We start from the raw sequence: 21,560 nt of genomic DNA on the forward strand, positions 1-21,560 counted from the left end.
CGTGCATCCTATTGGAGCGTACTTTGTACCCTAAGCAAACCTTTTGCATGTGCAAATGCCGCTTCGCAAGCCGTCACAATTTTCTCTTTGAGCAATTCATCCGCACATCTCCACTCCCAATTGTCTCCCCTGTCGGGAGAGGCTCTACCTAGATCATGGTCTCTAGCTTTTGGAAAACCAACCGTTGAGAGACGAAGGTGACGAAGAAGAAGACATGACAAAGGGAAAGAAGATTAAGAGAGAGAGAGGGAAAGAAGATTAAGAGAGAGAGAGAGAGAGAGAGAGAGAGAGAGAGCCAAGAGATAAAACCTATGCTTTTGTCTCTTGAATTTCAACCTTCAATTTGCTCTCCATAGAATCTTCTTAGTTAATAAAAGCAATTTTGATTTTTCGTGATTGGGTAACCCGTAGCTACTACTCAAAATGGAATTTAATATACTTACTCGCACATACATAATGGAAAGCGTGAAATGAAAATCGATAGTTGCCAAAACTCATGGAATCTTTGCAATTCCCACCACGCTCCCTTTCACTCACCTCTTCCATATGAGAGAGAGAGAGAGAGAGAGAGAGAGAGAGATGCGTCGTGAGCTCTCTCAAATCACAAATGCCAAATTAAAATTTCAGAGCTTGGGTAAAGATAGGTTCGCTTTATCCAAAGCTTGTTCGAAATGAAAAATGGTCGGCTCAAATTTGGGCAAGAAGGTTCTCAAGCTGGTTCAAATTATGAAATTTTTAGTTATAATATGAAATTTCTAGTGTGATTATCCCTGTCAAATTTAGAGTTAACGTGTGTGAAAAGGTTCCAAAGCCGGGTCCACAAAAAATGTTTCCCGAGCCCATGCCAATAGTCTCGGAGTAACACTGGAGTAACACTCTGGTCCTGAATTCTTTGCAAATAGCAATACTCGCCAGGTCCTGCTTTTCTCGAAAAAAAGAGGAGCAAATGTGACGTTGTGAGAAGCAAATCGAATGAAAGAGAGAATCTTTGAAGATTTTCCTCTAGTTTCAAAATTTTTGGTAACGAGGGGACAATGCTACTTCATTATAATTCTTTAGAGGTTTTCTTTGAAAAAATGGACACTTTTTTCTTTCACCTGGAAGACCTTAATAAGATTTAAGATTTAACGATAGCCATATACGTAAATTTACAAATAAATACACCCCTCTCATCTTGGACTCGAATAGAAAAAAAGGAAAAAAAAGAGTACTTACATATGTGTACATGTTTTTATATCAGATGAAGAGATACACACACACACATACATACACATATATATATGTAAGTATGTATGTATGTATATATATATATATATATATATATATATATATATATATATATATGTATGTATGTATGTATGTATATGTAGCTCCATCCATACTTATATACATACATTTATGTGTGTATGTATAGAGTTTTACAAACTTACCGGTATGGCTCTATAAATACGTAAATACATACATTTATGTGTGTAAACAACCAACACCCCCCCCCCCCCCCCCCCCCCCCCCCAAAACAAACACACACACACAAGGACTCACACATGCACATATATGAATGTATATGTGGAGGATACACGTATGTACACACACATATATATCTCTCTCTCTCTCTCACACACACACACACAAATATGTGTGTGTGAGAGAGAGAAGATTATGTGCGTGTTTGTGAGAGAGTGCGTGTTCGGTGAATAAAATGCCACAGAGCAGTCGTTTGAAGGAATGAGAGGCGGAAGCGTGTCCGTTGGTAGGACTGGGCCTTTCCTCAGTCCCCAAGTCAGCAAGCACAGATTGAGAGAAGCAGTTCCTACAGCTTCCACCCCCTCGCCTTCTCCTTTCTCTTCCGCCTTGCATGCCACAGTTGGCAGAAACGACAGCACATGTAGGCGCCATAGCCAAAATAAATCCTCCAAAAGGGGCCTTTCGTGCAATGCAGCTAAGTGGGCAGACCGGCTCTCCCGTGACCTCCATGCCGCTGCTCCCCTCGACCCATGCCCGGACGACTCTGCTGACCCTGCATCCCTTTCTAGTTCTGTCAATAGAACTAATGGCAAGACAAATGGTGCTCTTTCTTCCTCTTCCTTCCCAGCTCTCACTGAGAGATCAGTTCCCCTTCCATTGGATTACTACCAGGTTTGCTCAATCTGTTTTTTTACGGGCAACAAAGGGGTGTGTGAGAGAGAGAGAGAGAGAGAGAGAGAGAGAGAGAGAGATTAATTTCTTGTAGAGGTCGATTCGACATAGAGGACAAAGCAAACACATCCGTTCATTTCATTCAACTCTGGCTATCATGCAATAAAAGGCATATAACGAGAAAAAAAACTAGACTTTGAAACCACCTACCTACACACACTTTTTTTTTTTGGGTGTAAATCTGCTTTGATTAATTTACAAGTGGGAAACCTCAAAGCGAGGAAAACCACGAAAAGAAAGGGATACAAAACATGGAGCACTATGAGGCTCCGAAGGCTGCATCACAGGCAAAATGCAGCGCTTGACCAAGAGATAATTTGAAATAGAGCCCTGGAACATTAAGGAGTTCCTATGATGCCAGATGGCCCACATAGTCCAAAATCTGACCAGGTGAAGAAGAATGCTAACTGAGATTGTGGTGACCAAAGCACCCCAAAAAGCCAAAATCATCTGTGAAAAGAGCCGGAAGGAAAACGCAGTCGAAGAGCAGTTGACACTTGCCGAATGAAGGCTCTGGAGTGACGACAGCAGCAACAGTAAGTGTGGCACGGTCTCCTCAGCTTCAAGGCATCTGAGGCAGTGGGAAGGCGCAATATGCCGAGCATGCAACACACTGCCAAACAGGTAGAGCTCTCACCAAGCACCGCCACAAGAAAACACGTTCCTTCAAAGGCAGATGACTCTGCCAAATGCGAGACAATGTGTGTTGCCACCACAAGGATGATTCGGAAAGCGACCACAATTGATTACCCCGATGCACAATCCATACATCAGACTGAAGGATGGCATAGACACTGGCAGCTGAGATGTAGTCCAATCTAGTAGTAGCCAGATTCCAATCAGAGAAGCGAGAGTCCATTTCCAGAGGAGGAATGGGTGAATGAGCAGCAAGCATCCTTTGAATCTCCCGCCAGAGAGGAGAATAGTGAAGGCCCAACCGAAAGCGGGAGACGGCATCAGCGAAAGAAAATAACCCGAGTCATCAACCACCTGATGCACCTGACAGATTCCTTTTTGGGAAAGAAAATACGCTTTGCGAGGAGACCGTTGAACCAAAGTCGAAGCAAAAACCCTGCTCCAATGGAGACTCTCTAGGCGAAGAGAGTTACCCCCCAAGGATTGTCGACCATCCCAAGCCAAATGGGAAGTGACAACCTTCCAATCAACAATCAAAGAAGAAGTAAATGGACATCCAGGAATGTGTCCTTCAAGCTTCCCAAAAACAACATCCCAATAAGTCAGTTTCCAACGACCAAAAGAAGGGGTGACAATGTGCACACAGAAATGTGTGACCATGAGAGCCCAGGGTTGTTGTTGCTCCACCAAAACTGGCAACAACATAGCTTTCCGAGCCAGAAGATGACGTCTCAAGTCCAAAATATTCAACCCTCCTAGCCGCGTAACAGAGCTTGTCCATAGATAGAAGCTGAAGGCCCCTCTTGCTAGACGAGGTCCGCCAAAAATGCTCTAAATTATTGGACATGAGGGATTGCAAGCACAACCAAGGCCAGGATAACAAAGGCAAGTAAAACTGCACATAAGCCACAAGGATGCATTGGACAATCCTGAGACGCACATGAAGTGGCCACGTGGACAATTCCAATAATTCAACTTGGAATGCAGACGTTGGATCACCCAATCCAGTTCTTGCATTGCCGATACATTCCAACCCAGTGGATAACCCACACTACCTACACACACACGCGGGCGCGCACACACACACGGAGAGAAAGAAAGTTAATTAACATCTTCTAGATTCCGAACTTTGCTTATGAGACATGCGAATGTACAAATGTGAGATTTCCTACATCATCAGAAAGAAGGAAAAATTGAATGATAGAACAAAAATGGTAGCTAGAATTGGACCTCTACAGAATGACTGAGTGGAGTATACAACAGTTGAGAGAGGGTGATGTAATGTAGAGTAGGGTGGAGATCTATGTCTGAAGGAATGAAGAGAGGAGAGCAAATAGAGGAGACAAACTGAGAGAGAGAGAGAGAGAGAGAGAGAGAGAGAGAGAGAGAGAGAGAGAGAGAGAGAGAGAGAGAGATTCAATAACTCAAGGGAGTGCTCATACAATTGGATAGTGAGAATTAGGAGGCGCCCCGCGCCCAGTGTTGGGCTGACTCAGGCTCTAATAAACAGCCACATAATCAAAACAACGTGCTCACGGATGACCCACTCCGATACACAAAATTGTAATTGAAAGACTTGAACTGGAGAGAATAAGTAGCACTTCCACTTTGTAGACAACATGAGAGAGGTGTATTCCCTTCGAAGAAGATTGGCCCTCAAGTCAAGTGCACTTGGCGGTATTTCTTTAGTGATTAAAATTATAGGTTACAACTATATGTTTGACCATGCACCCTTTGATTTGTTTATAATGCACACTTGCCTCAAATTTAGACGCACTTGCCACTTGGCCCTCAAAAGCAATCTAAAGATGATTGGCTATTTTAATCAAAGCCCAAAAAGCACTTTGGCATGATAACTTTCATGTTAGCACTGCCGTACAGCGCCACATTAACACACGTTGTATAGCTCCGCGTTTTACAATGAAAAATCCGGTCCGCTTTACGTGTGGGCAACAATGCTCGGAAAAAACCTAGGGTTAGTGCACTCCCACCTACATTAACCTCTAAATTTTGAAGGTGAGAAAACCTAAATTTAGAGAAGTGTAGTGTAAAAACCTTCCAATATAGTCAATTTACCTTGAACTTTTTCCATGCACTGGTGGGCAAGCTGAGAGAGAGTTGTTAGAGTTTCATCCCCTATTGCTTCACTATTATTCACATATTTGTATTGCTAGTGGTTTTTGCAGGCTGGCTACTCACATGCATTGCATGTGGGATGCATGGCTGAATGCTTTCAGTTTGGTCCGGCCGGTTATTTTGGGTCAAGATTTGGGGTTTCCCAAATTTTACCCATTTGCATGGGGTTTTGGTTTTTCCCACCATATGTACCTTTGGGCTGACAAGAGTGCTATCCATATGTAAGTCTTTGGGAGTCCCTAATGAAGATGAAGGTAGGTGAACCAAGTGTGTAAAAGCGGGAACAGGTGCAGCAGTAGCCGCCTCACCGGTCTCTGACTTTTTTAGTCAATTCCTCCGAATATGCCCTTGCTCTCCACAATTATGACATATCATCTCCTCCTTGGGTCTCTCACGAGTGTCCTGTTGATCCAACACCATGGGAGCAAGCTCCTCCCATGTCAACTCAGTGGTCTTCCCTGAAGTTATGAAGGTTGAGTAGAAAGCCGCGTTCTCGAGAGTCAAATTGTCACGAATTGCTGATGTGTCAAGCGATTGAAGACCTAGATGGTTAGGACTCCCTAGCCCTAACACTAGCCAACATGCAGATCTTGGCCGAGGGGCTTAAACCCTAGCAGAAGTAGAAGAGGATGAAGCCTCACCAACTTACAGATTCGCACCGAGTGGCCTATTATTAGAATAGGGTTAGGATTAAAATCCTAAATTCAACAACTTATGGAACTCGGACTGTTGGGGCCTAAATTAAAGACACAATCACACACTGAAATTACATGGACTTGTTGTTGACGTTGGAGCTTGCTTTACAAACGCTCGTGTTTTGCACTATCTGTTGACGTGGCAATTGTACGGATTTTCGTGAATTGCGTTGGCAGTCTCTTGTGTCAGCTTTTTGAACCAGTTGCTTTTAGACTTGATGCTTTTCATGTAAACTACTTTTGGATGGCCAAGGGCCTTTAAATATACACAAGGGCCCGCTCTCTGGCATTCTACCCGCGAGAGATGTAGAGCAGAGCCTCAAGTGTTGTACCGTGTTGAACTAATATAAAGAATCATCGAAAGGGACGCCTCAGTTTGGGGCCAATGCTTTCTGGGGGTGGAATTTCGCCATTCCATGTCTCGTGCGAAGTCTCTCTCTTTCAGTTCTATTGTTTTGAAGCGTCTATAGTTTGTTCAATCTGTTCTTTTCCGTTGGCACATGGTGCCGTCCTGTTACACAAATGCATCATCAAAATTATAGCCATGTCTTCTGAAGAGATTAACTTTCTTGCCTGAAGAATCACCTGCTTCATCTCTTGCATCTTAATGTGATATTTCATTGGACCTTTACTGTCAAGGGTCCAAATTCCACAATTGTACTCCTAGGTTAGCTAGGAATCATCCTATTGTAAAATTTCTCCAAGTGGTTAAGGTCTCTAGAGCATATTCATATTCCCAATATGTTCATGTGCTTGCGGCGTATGATTGAGGAAGTTAAAAAGATCGGATCCTTGCATTGAGCTGATCCCAAGCACGTTGATGACTCATTGATGGATCTTGGGAATCGGGTCGTCAATGTTTTCTGTAACCTTGGTAGCCTCCGTAGTGGTCTTGGCAAGCTTTTCATAATCCAAATTGGTATGTGTGGTATCTCTGATCATTTGAATAAGCAAGAGTGGAGATGAGATCATGCATCACTTCATGCTCTTGCTTTCGAGCCTCTACCTCAGCCTCCCGTTTCTTATGCTCTGGTACCTCCATACTCTCTGTAACAGGCTTGGACTCTCCAAGCGCGAAATCAATAGCAATACACAAACGAAAACTTTAAAATCATTGAACTTAGAGAGAGAGAGAGAGAGAGAGAGAGAGAGAGAGAGAGAGAGAGAGAGAATGAAATGAAATGTTATATTAACGTCTTCAAAAGGCCAAAGTGACTTATGAGATAAAAAAAGTTACAATGTGGTGGATCTGATACAAAGTCAGAGTAACAAAAGTAACAAAATGACAAAATGAAAATACAATGCTATGGAATCCTAAACTGCTAGGTGTGAACTAAGCAGCTAGCTGGGATAGCTAAATCACAAGAGATCGAGCATCGGTCACTGGCGGATCTCATCAATCTCCTCCATGGCCAGTAGTCTGACCGGGCATCGTGCAGTCGTGGGCGTCTGGATCTCCCCATCTCGGTCGCTCGATCGATTAGTGTGCCTCTAGTGTAAGGCGACAAACTCTGCTCTGGTGGTAGCTCTTCCGAGTGTCCGGTATCTGTTCTAAAGAAGTCTGTGATCCGTCTCTGAGACTGCCTAGCCTGTCCTCTCGTCAGGCTCTCTCTGTGTCTGCGCAGCTCGAGCAAAAACAAACCCAGGCATCTCTGATCCTCGTACTGCATCACTCTGGAGAGTGGTCCAAATCCCTCTCTGAACAAGCAGTGGAAGCGGCCTCGTATCTCGTAGTAGACGGGGCAGCGGCATGTGTAGTGCAACTCTATCTCAGGCTCCATGTCACACATGGGGCATGTCCTGGCCTCTGTTGGTACTCCGTTGTATCTCCCAGTCTCGATCCGTAGCTGGTGTGAAGATGTGTGTATCTGGCCAATAGCATATCGTATCCCATGATACAAGTGGGTGTCCATGTATCTGGGCCTCGTCACAAAACCGTCCTCCGTAAGTTGGAGAAAATGCTCTCTGTAGGAAGCCATCTTCGTGCCTAGCTCCTGTATTGGCCGTATCCATGTCCTCCTGGTGTCTAGCTGTCACCAGCGTGTGACTACTATCTATCGTTTTTGTTGATTTCTTTCTTATTATCTATTTACTTTCACTTTTTGGAAACACCCCTCGGGAAATCTAACTGCCCTGCATTGCATAGCTAGTGTGGAACTGTCCAGAGGGAGGCCAGGCCTGAGGGCAAGAGAGCACTAAGGTTGGACAAGGACTATGGTTAGCCAAGTGGGGTCATTGACTAGCCAAAGTGGAAATCCTTTGCTACAGAGGCTACATTTCAGTTCTAGATGTGGCCGCAGTGTACAAAGAGGGTCGGATGACCTAGAAAGATACAATGGCAGCATCTCCTAAAATTTAGGGAACTGCTATTTTGGGACCTGAAAATGTGTTGACGTCATTACCTCCGGAATGACAAGGGGAACATTTTCTTACTCTGCCGTGAAGTCAACTGGGCAACCGGTTGGGATATTTTTAGACGGCAACCCCGAAACTGGAAAATGCCTATAAATGTGCCAAGTGGCACCTTCTGGTGCACTTGCCTCATGCAACAAGAAGTGGCGCTGAATTTAGGAGGGGGAGAGCCTCATTTTCAGATTGGTCACAGGTTAAGAGCTATGGAGTGCTTGCTTTCCCTCTGATGCACAGTGCGGTGCCAGGAGTGATGCCCTGCACGCTACGCACTGCCCTCTCTCTCCCCTTTGGCAGTATGTTATGCCCCTCTAGTGGGCTCTTCATTTGACCAATGTACAGTTGTGTGGGTTCATGCGCGATTGCCGAGGCAAGAGCCTCTTGCACAGGTACTGGATTAGCTAGCGGCTAATCCCCCCGCAAGTACAGGTGAATTCGGAGAGGTTTCACGCCAGAAATCTCGTCCGATTCAAAGGGCAAGTAGCCCTACAGGTGCGGGAGCTCGAGGACTTGCTACGGATGTGACCGGCACGCAAAACGGAGCCCGAAACAGTAAATTACAGCCTGCTGTGTATTTTTGCAGGTTTAGGGTTTTGGCCCTAAACGGACCCTAATACCCCCAGGAGGTTTGGGGACGCAAGGGGACCGTTGTACAGGCGATCTGGCGCATTTTCAGGGCTGAAAACAGAGAATTCAGCGTTCTCCAGATTCTCGCCAGGTTTTGCAAAGTGCCCGTATGCGTCGGGAAAGTCGGCCAATGCGTGGGAATATTGATTGTGAAGGGTTCTAGTATAGTTATGTTGCCGAAATCAAGCCAGAACAGTCAAAATTCAGCCAAGGTTGTGCGGGGCAGCTTGGAAAGAACCACAGCGTATATTCCCTCTTTTAAACAATAAAGAAATACCGAAAGGGGCGCCTAAGTTAGGGGCCAATCTGGTGTCGGTCTTCTCATACAGGTGCATTCTAGCATCTGTATCCCATTCCCCTCTCTTGTGTCACTATAGCGCAGGTATAATAGACGACTAATAATGGGTGAAAGCTAAATCAAGGTTTAAAGTAAAGTCTACCGCCCTTTTTGGATTGAACAGGCCGGTTTCATGGTTCCATCGACGGGATTAAATCACTTTTTCCCATAGAAGTGAGCCTTGGTGAGTTTTGGGCTTGAAGACACAGGGGATCATAGACCAGACACAGGGAATTGCAATTATGGCTGACAGACCAGATGATGTGACTGAAGAGGTTTCCTCTTCACAGGGTCAACAGACACATGAAGTGGGTGAGTCCTCAAGACCACCACAAACAGATGACGATATATTCAGGACCCAGTTGGCTACTGCTGTGGCTATGTTCACACAAGTAATGCAGAACCCGAGGTTTTTAGCCTTTGTGCAACCTCCTGTTCCGTCTCAGCAAGTTGGGTCACTGGATCATATTCAAAAGCCTGTTAAGGCTCGAGCATAGGTGATTCATACCGCACAGTCAATGGAAACACCTGTACACTTGACGGAGAACATGCAGTCTCCACAACCTGTGCCTAAGGTGCAAGAACAGGTGGCTGAGATGCCAGTTTTTCAAGCTGTACCAGTTCAGCCCGCCACCTTTCAGCAGCCTATAGCTGGCTCTAATGGGCAGGGAAGCAACCTACAGGGTATGCAACAGGTCTTCCCACCATCTTCAGTACACCCTGGCTATTTTGGAGGTGGATCCGTATTCCAGAGCATGGCTGGTCATGCACCTGGAAATCAGTTTTACACGCCAGGAACAGTGTTCGGGGGTGCTCAAACGATGATGCCTAACCCCATGTATGGTGTCACAGGCATGCTACCAGGCTTTCAGAGCACTCAGGGCCAATTTGGGATGCCACAGGCAAATTTTGGTATGGCTGGAATTACAAATCAGCAGCCAAATATGGCATTTCCAGGTCAAGTTAATAGCGGCCAAGGAACACAAATGAACCCTAATAGTGTTCCCATGTTTCAGTCACTTCCATATGACAATTTAACGCCGCTGGAGAGGCCAACTCCGTACAAAGAAGGTGGCAAAGGTGTGTCATTCACGACCTTTACAGGGTTTGATGACAGGAAGAAGGCTCTCTCATTCCTCCAGCAGTTTGACAAGGCCTATGCAGGGGGAAACTTTACAGAGGCTTCAAAGGTCCGCAAGGCAGCCACTTTCTTGACAGGGAATGCGGGACAATGGTGGACAACTTTATTGCTTCAAGGGAAAGCTCCGTCCACATGGATTTACTTCAAGCAGATTTTTGCAGCAGCATGGTTATCTGATGACTTTGAAGCAGATGTCATGACAGAATGGCACCAGCTAAATGCTGCCACTTGCAGAAATCTGGATGATTACAATCGGAAGTTTTGGAAAGCTCTACTTCCAGTAACTTCCTATAGGTTTGTGCCATTGATAGAACAGATTGAAAAATACTGTTGTGGCCTACCCAAAGGATTGAGAAAATACTGCACGAAGACAAAAGTCACTACTTTGACGTAGCTCATCGAGGTAGCAAACACTGGCAATGGTTTGCTCAAGGGAGAAGATTGTGAATTTAACACTGGCGTCAAGGCAGGATCAGGCAAGAAAAATTCAGCCAAGAAGCACGTTCCCAATGAGGCTCCTAAAGGGACTCAGGAGTCAGCCAACGCAGGGAAAGATAAAACTACGGCTGAATCAGAAAAAGGACCAGCAAAGAAATGGAAAAGACGTTTTCCTCGCAAGTCGGAAGAGCAAAAGAAGGTCCTGAGGACAGAGAACAAATGCTTTATATGTGAGCAGCCTGGCCACATTGCTTACAATTGTCCTACAAAGAAAAGGCCAGCTGATTCTGATGACAAGGAAGACAAGAAAGGAAAGAAGCCCATGGTTGGTCTAGTGCCAGATATGGTGGGCGATGAGCCAAATTCAGATGCAAGTGAGCTTTGCAGAGCATGGGGAAAGGTCAGGGATCAAACAATGCTTATCTTCTTTGATCCAGGTGCCAAAGCCAACTTCATTTCCCCAGAATTGGCTTCAAAGTTGGGAATCAGACCTGAAGAGATGGGGTATGCAGCAGAGGCAGGTTTGGCATGTCCCGGCCATACAGAGGCTGTGACACCCATCATTGGAAAGTTGCGTCTACATATCCAGTTCTATGTAGATGCTGAAGAATTTTACATCATGCCACTGGACGGATGTGATGTGTTGTTAGGTATTCCTTGGTTGTTTCGTGTACAGGGAATCATGGATGCCTACAACAAAAAGATCACTGTACAGAGCAGGGGAAAGACTCACATTCTGGATGTAAAGCTTAAAGGGGAGTCTATTCCTACTGTATCAGCTTCTGCTATTACTTTTGTAATGAAAAACCATCTTTCTGCGTACTTGGTTTTTGCACGTGAAGTGTCAGATTGTGATGAATCAAATTTATCTGTGCTAGATAAAGAAAGGTCAATGTTTTTACAACAGTATAGTGACTGCTTTTCCGATTCATTACCGTCTCAATTACCTCCAGAGAGACCCGAGGACCATGCGATAGATTTGGTGCCAGGAAGTAGCCCACCAAATAAGCCTCCGTACAGGGTTAGTGCGGCTCAGCAGAAAGAGATAATGGGCCAAGTACAGGAGTTGTTAGAAAAGGGGCTGATTCAACCCAGTTCATCTCCATTCTGTTCTCCAGTGTTGTTGGTGCAGAAAAAGGATGGCTCATGGCGTATGTGCATCGACTACCGTGCACTGAACAAGAATACCATCAAGAATAGGTTCCCTATACCTAGAATTGATGATATTATGGACAAATTAGGAGCAGCAGCTATGTTTAGTAGGATAGATCTAAAGAGTGGGTACCATCAGATCCGCATTAGATCAGAGGATGTGCATAAGACTGCTTTTAGAATGACGTTTGGCCTTTACGAATTTTTAGTGATGCCCTTTGGTCTCACAAATGCTCCTGCTACGTTCAATAGGATGATGGACATAATTTTCCGTCCACACCAACAGTTTGTTGGTACATTCTTTGATGACATGATAGTCTACTCAAAGAATGAAGAGGAGCATAGGCATCACTTGGCCATTGTGTTCAAAGAGCTACGCACTCATAGGTTGCTCATCAATGCAAAGAAAAGTGAGTTTTTTCTGGAAGAGATTCACTTTCTGGGACACATTGTCTCAAAGGATGGTGTCAGAATGGATCCTGCAAAAGTTGAAGCGATCAAGTCATGGCCAAATTTGAAGACGGTGCATGATGTCCGAAGCTTTTTGGGACTATGCTCCTATTACAGAAGGTTTATCCGAAATTTCGCTGAGATTGCTTCACCTTTACATGCTCTTCAAAAGAAGGCAGTCACCTTTAGATGGACACAAAAAGAGATTTCAGCTTTTAATCTCTTAAAGGAAAAGATGACTTCAGATCCAGTCATTGTGTTGCCAGATCTTAGGAAGTCATTTGTGGTCCAGTGTGATGCCTGCGGTAGTAGCATTGGTGCAATGCTAATGCAAGATGGCAGGGTAGTAGCCTATGAGAGCAGAATTTTGCAAGGGCCAGAGATGACCATGCAGGTCTATGAGAAAGAGTTACTGGCTGTGATTCATGCGCTCTTAAGTTGGAAACACTACCTGGTAGGTGCAGATTTCGTTGTCCAAACGGATCATCAGACCTTGCGATACTTCTTGACACAAACAAAGTTATCTGAGAAGCATATGCGATGGGCAAATATCTTGTCCATGTTCCATTTTCAGATTGTGCATGTGGAAGGCAAGAAGAATGTTGTGGCTGATGCCTTGTCAAGGAAGCCACAAATTTCAGCTGTGTCGATTCCTTATCATCATGAACTTGATGATATGAGAGAACAATATGCAAATGATGAAGATTTTGCAAGGGTCTTCGAGCAACTAATGGATGGACAACGTCATGAACACTATCTTCTTAAAGACGGGTTCATGATGATGCATGGCAGATTGTGTGTCACAAAGCCATTGCGACGCAAAGTGATGGAAGAGAGTCATGTCCCACCGTATGCAGGGCATCGTGGTATCGATGCTACAGTTAAAGCGGTTGAGACATTCTTCTACTGGCCTACATTAAGAAGAGATGTGGATGCCTTTGTGCGAGAATGCCTAATATGCCAAAAGGTCAAGTTTGACAGGCAAAAGGCACCAGGGTTATTGCAACCACTACCTATTCCAGATAAACCATGGGAAAGTATTGCTATGGATTTTATCTTTGATCTTCCGAGAACACGATGGTATTTGGACCATTATTTGCAGATTCAGCAAACAGGCTCATTTTATTCCTGTCAGGAAGAAGATAAAGCCAGATCAGATGGCACGCTTGTTTATGAGCAATATTTTCAAGTATCATGGCATGCCACAGTCGATTGTTAACGACCGTGATCCACGCATGACAAGTTTGTTCTGGAGAGGCTTGTTTGAGAATATGGGCACAACGCTCAAATTCTCTTCGACATTTCATCCTCAAACAGATGGGCAGTCAGAAGAGGCAAATTCTACCGTCCTAGATCTGCTGAAGTGCTATGTGTCAGAGCATAAAGGAAAGTGGGAGCAGTATTTGCCATTGGTGGAGTATGCATACAATAATACAGTGCATTCATCAACTGGCAAGGCACCCTTTGAGATAGTTGAAGGTGGCAAGAAAGTTCCTCCCATACTGCATACAAAAGACAAGATATTTGAAGCAGATAAGTATGTTCAGGACATGGATGAAATGTATAAGAAGGTCAAAGTGGCCTTAGAAAGGACTCAGGCAAAGCAAAAGAAAGCAGCTGATCGTCACCGTCGTGAAGTGGTATATTCACTTGGTAATTGGGTGCTTTTACGCTTTGAAAAGGCAAGGTTAAAGAAGATGAAGGGCAAGGAAAGACTGTTTCCAAAGCTCAGCATGCGTTACTATGGGCCTTTTCAAGTATGCGACATAATCAGTGATGTTGCATATAGGCTGAAATTGCCAGACAGTTGGAAGATTCACAATGCATTTCATGTGAGTCTTCTCAGACCCTATGCCAGAAGATATGCCAGTTGAAGATCAGCCGGAAGTCGAGGAACTTGACGAGATCTTGGTCCCTGAACAGATTTTGGCACACAAAGAAAGGAAAGTGAAAGGCAAGGTTGCTAGGCGTTACTTGGTAAAGTTCAGAAACTATCCACCAATGGATGCTAAGTGGATGGAAGAAGGTGAACTTGCAGAGTCACCAACTGTGTTATCACTTTACCTTGAAGCCTTCGATTTGCAACCTACCTTGACCCCTTGAGTTTCAAAGCTAAATGGATTGTCAGTGTGACAATGGCTTTTGAAACAAATGATGTACATGGTATTTAAATTGAGCTCAAATGAAATACCTGTTACATGAATGTTAGAGCTGTACAGATTGTCAGTTTGGCAATTGCTCTTATGGAATGTCCAAAAGTTTGGTTAGTGCTATAGAAGTGAGTATTTCTTGTCAGTTTGTCAAGGATACAGTGATTGCTTCTATTGAACAGTATATGTGTAACTACATTCTTAAACTGTCGGTTTGGGTATGCTCGAAAGTGTTACGGGATCCAACGTGTACTATAAGACAGTGGCAAAATGTGCAGCTACCATTTTGTCATTGGAAAGGTAGTGACTCAAAGCAATGGCAGAGTGCGCAGCTACCACTATGTCATTGGGACAGGGTTCACACGCAAGCAATACATGAGTCGACGAGGTGTTGAATACACCAGGGTTGACAATGAGCATGTATGTGTCGTACATGTGTCGACAGGTGTTGAATACATCAGTGTTGACTAGGAGCATGAACGACATAGATGCAAACGAGGACGTTTGAGATTTCAAGAGGGGGGTATGTCACCAGCGTGTGACTACTATCTATCGTTTTTGTTGATTTCTTTCTTATTATCTATTTACTTTCACTTTTTGGAAACACCCCTCGGGAAATCTAACTGCCCTGCATTGCATAGCTAGTGTGGAACTGTCCAGAGGGAGTCCAGGCCTGAGGGCAAGAGAGCACTAAGGTTGGACAAGGACTATGGTTAGCCAAGTGGGGTCATTGACTAGCCAAAGTGGAAATCCTTTGCTACAGAGGCTACATTTCAGTTCTAGATGTGGCCGCAGTGTACAAAGAGGGTCGGATGACCTAGAAAGATACAATGGCAGCATCTCCTAAAATTTAGGGAACTGCTATTTTGGGACCTGAAAATGTGTTGACGTCATTACCTCCGGAATGACAAGGGGAACATTTTCTTACTCTGCCGTGAAGTCAACTGGGCAACCGGTTGGGATATTTTTAGACGGCAACCCCGAAACTGGAAAATGCTTATAAATGTGCCAAGTGGCACCTTCTGGTGCACTTGCCTCATGCAACAAGAAGTGGCGCTGAATTTAGGAGGGGGAGAGCCTCATTTTCAGATTGGTCACAGGTTAAGAGCTATGGAGTGCTTGCTTTCCCTCTGATGCACAGTGCGGTGCCAGGAGTGATGCCCTGCACGCTACGCACTGCCCTCTCTCTCCCCTTTGGCAGTATGTTATGCCCCTCTAGTGGGCTCTTCATTTGACCAATGTACAGTTGTGTGGGTTCATGCGCGATTGCCGAGGCAAGAGCCTCTTGCACAGGTACTGGATTAGCTAGCGGCTAATCCCCCCGCAGGTACAGGTGAATTCGGAGAGGTTTCACGCCAGAATTCTCGTCCGATTCAAAGGGCAAGTAGCCCTACAGGTGCGGGAGCTCGAGGACTTGCTACGGATGTGACCGGCACGCGAAACGGAGCCCGAAACAGTAAATTACAGCCTGCTGTGTATTTTTGCAGGTTTAGGGTTTTGGCCCTAAATGGACCCTAATACCCCCAGGAGGTTTGGGGACGCAAGGGGACCGTTGTACAGGCGATCTGGCGCATTTTGAGGGCTGAAAACAGAGAATTCAGCGTGCTCCAGATTCTCGCCAGGTTTTGCAAAGTGCCCGTATGCGTCGGGAAAGTCGGCCAATGCGTGGGAATATTGATTGTGAAGGGTTCTAGTATAGTTATGTTGCCGAAATCAAGCCAGAACAGTCAAAATTCAGCCAAGGTTGTGCGGGGCAGCTTGGAAAGAACCACAGCGTATATTCCCTCTTTTAAACAATAAAGAAATACCGAAAGGGGCGCCTATGTTAGGGGCCAATCTGGTGTCGGTCTTCTCATACAGGTGCATTCTAGCATCTGTATCCCATTCCCCTCTCTTGTGTCACTATAGCGCTATTGAAGCCTTGGCCCTAATGAGCCGCGAGATCATAGAGACCAGAGGCTTCTCCATGTCTCCCCATCCATCAGCGCGACCCGTCCTCCCGCGATGATCCAATGAAGGTCCCCATATCTCAGCTCCATAGAGCAATGCAGAAGCCACCAAAGTGTCGAAGAGCCAGAGCTTTGTTCGAGGTTCCTGAAACTGAACCTGTGAACACATCCTCTCTAGTCTACCCAATGCTGCATGGGCTCTGGTCAATCTAGTCTCTGCTGCTCTCCTCAATGAAAATGCTGGTCCACTAAAAACCACTCCAAGGTAAGTGTAAGCATCTATATACTCCATTGTCTCGTGGCCGTATGTGAATGCGGGTGCTGACCTCCTGATCCACTGTGGGGTGGTATTAAATACCATGACCTTGGTTTTACCAAGGCTGACAGACAAACCACTTTCATGGGCAAACCTATGCAAAGCATCCAAGTGACGTTGCATCCAAGCTCATTTACATAGAGAGAGGTGGCTCTCTATGTAAATGAGCTGGGAGTGTCCTACTGCCCAGGTCGGGGGATAAGTCTGTTGTAAGGTTACCGAGGGTGAGTGTAAGCAACTCTGAAGGTAGCAATCCAAATGATCAGGAGTGTAGAAGAGCAACTGCACTACCATCCAAGCCAAGCTCCAGGTGACTCCGGATGTAGTCGTGTAGTGATGCCTGATCTCCCACATCTCGCAGGTAAACGCTCCAAGAGACTCCAAAGCACTGAAGTTCCACTCCAGTCTGTAGATCCAAGCAATGAACCTGTAGATCCAGGATCCTCTCCCTAAGTCCATGTAGGTGCTCCTGTATAAGCAAGTGATCTAACGTGTCGAGGTCAAGTGGTAAGTGTCTGTCCACCCAAGATGGTGGTGTCATCTCTGGGAATGTAGGAATCCCATATACCATGAGCATGGCCATATCTCGTGTGAACTCTTCTGATGAGTGCATAGGTGTGTCCATAGCAAACCACAAGTCACCACCCCCTCTGGAGTGCGCAACCGTCGAATGATGGTTGGAATGAATGGATCTCCCAAGGATCATGCACCCGTAGATGATGAAGCCGATGTAAAAGCTACCATGTACTGCAAGTCACTGAGAGACCGCACGGACCACCACTGGATGGTGTCCTTGCGGGAGGTAACTTCATCCTCTGTGAAAAACACAAGCCATGTGTCTGCTGTCCACCCAAAAACGCAACTGCGAGGTGACGAAAACGCTGCTGTCCAGCGATTTTCAGCGTGCTCGTACGCTCCCGGCATGGTCCGGAGAGGTGCAGAGGGTTTGGGGAGGGTGAGGAATCAATGTAGCAACCCAAAGTGGGCTGAAAACAGAGAAAACACGGCAGGTGTTTATGCTGAAAACTGTAGTAGAATCAGAGGAATCTCGCCGGAAAGGCGCCGGATGCCGAGCCATGTAGGAGGCAAGATCGAGTGGGCCAAGGCTGACGCTGTCCCCCTTTGCTAAAAACGCTGTCATGCTGTCCAAAAACGCAGATCTACCTGAAAACGCAGATCTGGTTGAAATCACAAGTGGAGCTGTCTCACAGACTTGGACACCCCAAGTCGAGATTCTGACACGACACACGGGAGAATCACTAAAAATGCTTCACAATCTCAAATTTGAGTCGACACGGCCCGGTGTAGTTCCGTGCCCAGAGGTATTGGCCCCAAAATCTGGCGCCCCTTTCGGTATTTGTTTTTATATTAATGCTTGAGCAAAGTACAACTCCCGAGGGGACCTCTGCGTCCAGATGCCCCTGAGAGTGAGGCCCCAAAGGGTCTATTTATTCTTACAAGGGATGCCCCAAAAGCAGTAAACTCAAAAGCAAAAGCATCTGGTCCCAAAAACTGCCAGAAAAGCAGCCAGCGCAAATTACGAAAATTCATACAGTTTGCCACTTCAGCAGTCAGCGCAAATTCCGGGATTCCGTACAGTCAACAGACATCGCAGATTCTGGGACTCCGTACAGCCTGTCCTTTGGTCCTGCCTGGGTGGTCATTGGTTTATGACAGGAGTAGAGGGTTTTCCGGCGAATCAATAGTCCCAGAAGTGTAGCGCTAGGTGTAGAAGGTGATCGCCAGGTGTGGGAGCAAAAAACGCAGGTGGAGGTGTGTCCTCCGCGACAGAAAAACGCCAGATTCCTTCGCGTGCCTGGCTTGTGCAAAACGTTGGCAGATCTACAGTAAATGCTGGCTGATTTGATCCCTTGGGAGGAGAACCTGATGCGGAAGCACCCAGACCATGGAGAGCCTGAAGCTTTGATACCTTGTGAGAGTGTACGTGTGCGGAAGAGAGAGAGAGAGAGAGAGAGAGAGAGAGAGAGAGAGAGAGAGAGAGAGAGAGAGAGAGAGAGAGAGAGAGAGAGAGAGAGAGAGAGAGAGAGAGAAAATACACAAACACTAGGTGTAGGGGGGGGATCAGCCCTCCATGACTACCAAAACAAGAAGACCGGTACAATTATCAGATGATCTATAATGAAATGTGTACCCCTTGGCCCCATATATATGAGTGCCCAAGGTGGGAGCCCAACTCAAGTGGGCGACCGGCCCCAAACTCGGGCAGCCAGACAAGGTACAACCTATGCTATGGGTGGCCAACCCGGAGACACTAGCCGTACAAGGAAGTTCCCTAGACCTTTGTGAAGCACCAGAGTTGTGTAAATCTAACATTTAAGAGTCCGCATGTTGCATTAAATGGATAGGGAACCGGTTTCCAGGCTATGCATTAATTTTTTCCACTGCCCACAGAACATCCTGGTTATTTCGGTGGTGGATCAGTGTTTCAGAGCATGGCTGGTTATGCGCTTGGAAACCAGCATTATATACCAGGAACAGTGTTTGGGGGTATGCAAGGCATGATGCCAAAACCCATGTATGGAAATATTGGCATGCAGCAAGGGTTTCAGTGCAACTAGGGCCAGTTTGGAGTGCCACAGGGCAGTTTTGGCATGGCTGGTCTTTCCTACCGGCAGCCACATATGGCACCAATGACTCAAAATGTCAATGGCCAAGGGGCGTCGATGATCCCTATTACAATGCCCATGTTGCAGAGGCTTCCCTATGACAATTTGGGAGCACTGGAAAAGCCAAAAGACTACAAAGAAGGTCGTGCAACTGTGAATTTTGATACTTTCAGTGGCTTTCAGGATAATGTGAAGGCTCTTACTTTTCTCCAACAGTTTGATGTAGCTTATGCAGGGGGGAATTTTACAGAGGCCTCTAAGGTCCAGAGAGTTGCCACTTTCTTGAAAGGTAATGCGCTTACATGGTGGACGACACTGTTGATGCAAGGACAAGCACCCGTCACATGGGTATACTTCAAGAAAATGTTTGCATCTGCGTGGTTGTCAAATGAATTTGAAGCTGATGTCATGACGGATTGGCACCAAGTCACTGCGGCTACTTGCAAGGGCCTACAGGAGTACATTCGGAGGTTTTGTAAAGCGTTGCTCTCAGTAACCTTCTACAGGTTTGTGCCACTGACAGAGCAGATTGAGAAGTATTGTTGTGGGCTTCCTAGAGGGCATCGAGATTACTGTACAAAGAACAAAGTGGCTACTCTCATTTAGCTTATGGAAGTTGCCAACACTGGTCTTGCCTTGTTGAAGGGAGAGGACAGTGGGTTTTTGGGCAAGAATAAAGAAATATCGAAAGGGGCGCCAGTCTTTGGGGCCTACAGGGTGTCGCTGTCTGCTTGGTAGCGCTCTAGCTGCCAAGCCGTGGTTTGTTTGAAGTGTTAATTCCACTTATAGGTTTATTTGTGATTCGTAAAGTTCCTTAGTGTCGTAAAGTTTTTCAAGTACAGAATTGGGTGAAAGCTAAAGTCTACCGCCCTATAAGCCGGTTTCAAGGAACTTTACAATCGCTGTGAGATGCTCCAAAGACAAAATCACCATTCTTATCTCAAATTCCAACCTACAGTTTCAAGTTAGCTCCAAAACAGCCTAAAAACACTTCAATTGCAACAATCACTTCCTTTGGGGATACCAAATGAGCGTCAAATTCAGAGAATTAGAAAACAATCAAAGAGACAAACTTTTCTATGTGATAATTGGAACAGTTTACTCATACAATGTTAGGTGCAACAAAATTGAAATGGTGAAGATCTAGGTTATACACTTCCACATATCTGTTTTCTTCTTTCCTTGCGTTAGTGATCCCTTTTAGCTTGAAGGATGGTTCCTTTTACTTTTCCTTGAAGAGAGGAAATATGAGAGGGGATGCCACCTGCACATTTAACCCTATGTGCATGTGGACAAGCTACTTCATGACAAGGGTTCAGCTAGCTTAGGAAGTGTTGGCACCTTTGTGAGTCTGTTTGCAAACCGTGCATGTCCAGACACTTAGAGTAGTTGCATTTCCTATGGTTGCACACAACAACATGATCATAAGATTACAGTGAGTACCCATTTGGAGCATTTTACAGTGCATAGAATCCATTTTCCCTATTTTAGCCATTTTTCACTTATTATTATCAAGTGACTTTGTTGGGAAACTGGGTAGGGTAACTTTGGCAAGTTAATATTATATAAGAAAGCTAATGCTAGCACTTTTTGGCAGAAGAGGCAGCAAATAGCATCTGGCAATGCACCTTCTTAGCAAGACCGGCAAATGAACCTAGCGTTTTCAGCCACCAAAGACCAGCAGCGTTTTTCAGCAATTGCAGATCAGCCCCAACATTTTGCAGTTGCAGATCAGCCTGGCGTTAACAGTTTTTCAGCAGATCATCTAGCGTTTTCCAGTTGCTGCATCACCTAGCGTTTTGTAGATTCCTGGTGACGGTTCAGCCCATAGCATTCCAGCAGCCCCCAAACCTCGCAGATCTCACCTTCCCGCAACATATCCTTGTGGCACTGTCAGATCAGCCAGAGTTTGTAGATTCAGCCCGCTATTCACAGATTTCAGCATCTGCGTTTTCAACGCATCATTGTCGCGTTGTCGTCATCGCCGTCCTCACCGACATAGAGTCAGAATTCAACAGATAGAAGATTTGCAGATTTCAGTCCCTAGAATTGTCACGTGACACATCCAACCCTATGTGTCCATGGACAAGCTACAACACGACAAGGGTTCAGTCAATCTAGATTTAGAAGCGTTTTGGCACTTTTGTGAGTCTGTTCGCAGACCGTGCATGCCCAGGCACTTAGTATAGATGCATATCCTTCGGTTGCACACAACATGATCATAAGCATTCCCATCAGAATCCATCAGAATCCTTCAGGGGAATTTTCCAATGCATTTAGCCTATTTTACCTATTTTTGAC

General features: G+C 45.5%; 1 protein-coding gene across 2 annotated transcripts in view; it reads left to right on the forward strand.

The window, feature by feature from the left end:
- The first annotated feature begins 1,629 nt into the window (after nt 1-1,629).
- LOC147455450 (protein ACCUMULATION AND REPLICATION OF CHLOROPLASTS 6, chloroplastic-like) overlaps nt 1,630-21,560 on the forward strand; it is a 43,003-nt gene continuing 23,072 nt past the window's right edge. The window contains exon 1 of one of the 2 annotated variants that reach the window (XM_086514239.1): nt 1,630-2,136. In XM_086514239.1, the coding sequence (XP_086370365.1) occupies nt 1,726-2,136 (411 nt within the window). In that variant the 5' untranslated portion in view covers nt 1,630-1,725. The remainder of the gene's footprint in view (nt 2,137-21,560) is intronic. The other variant, XM_086514238.1, reaches the window with a different exon arrangement.

This window comes from Adiantum capillus-veneris, chromosome 6 (genome assembly GCF_014529385.1).
Source record: "Adiantum capillus-veneris isolate H3 chromosome 6, ASM1452938v2, whole genome shotgun sequence".
Classification (NCBI taxonomy): Eukaryota; Viridiplantae; Streptophyta; class Polypodiopsida; order Polypodiales; family Pteridaceae; genus Adiantum; species Adiantum capillus-veneris.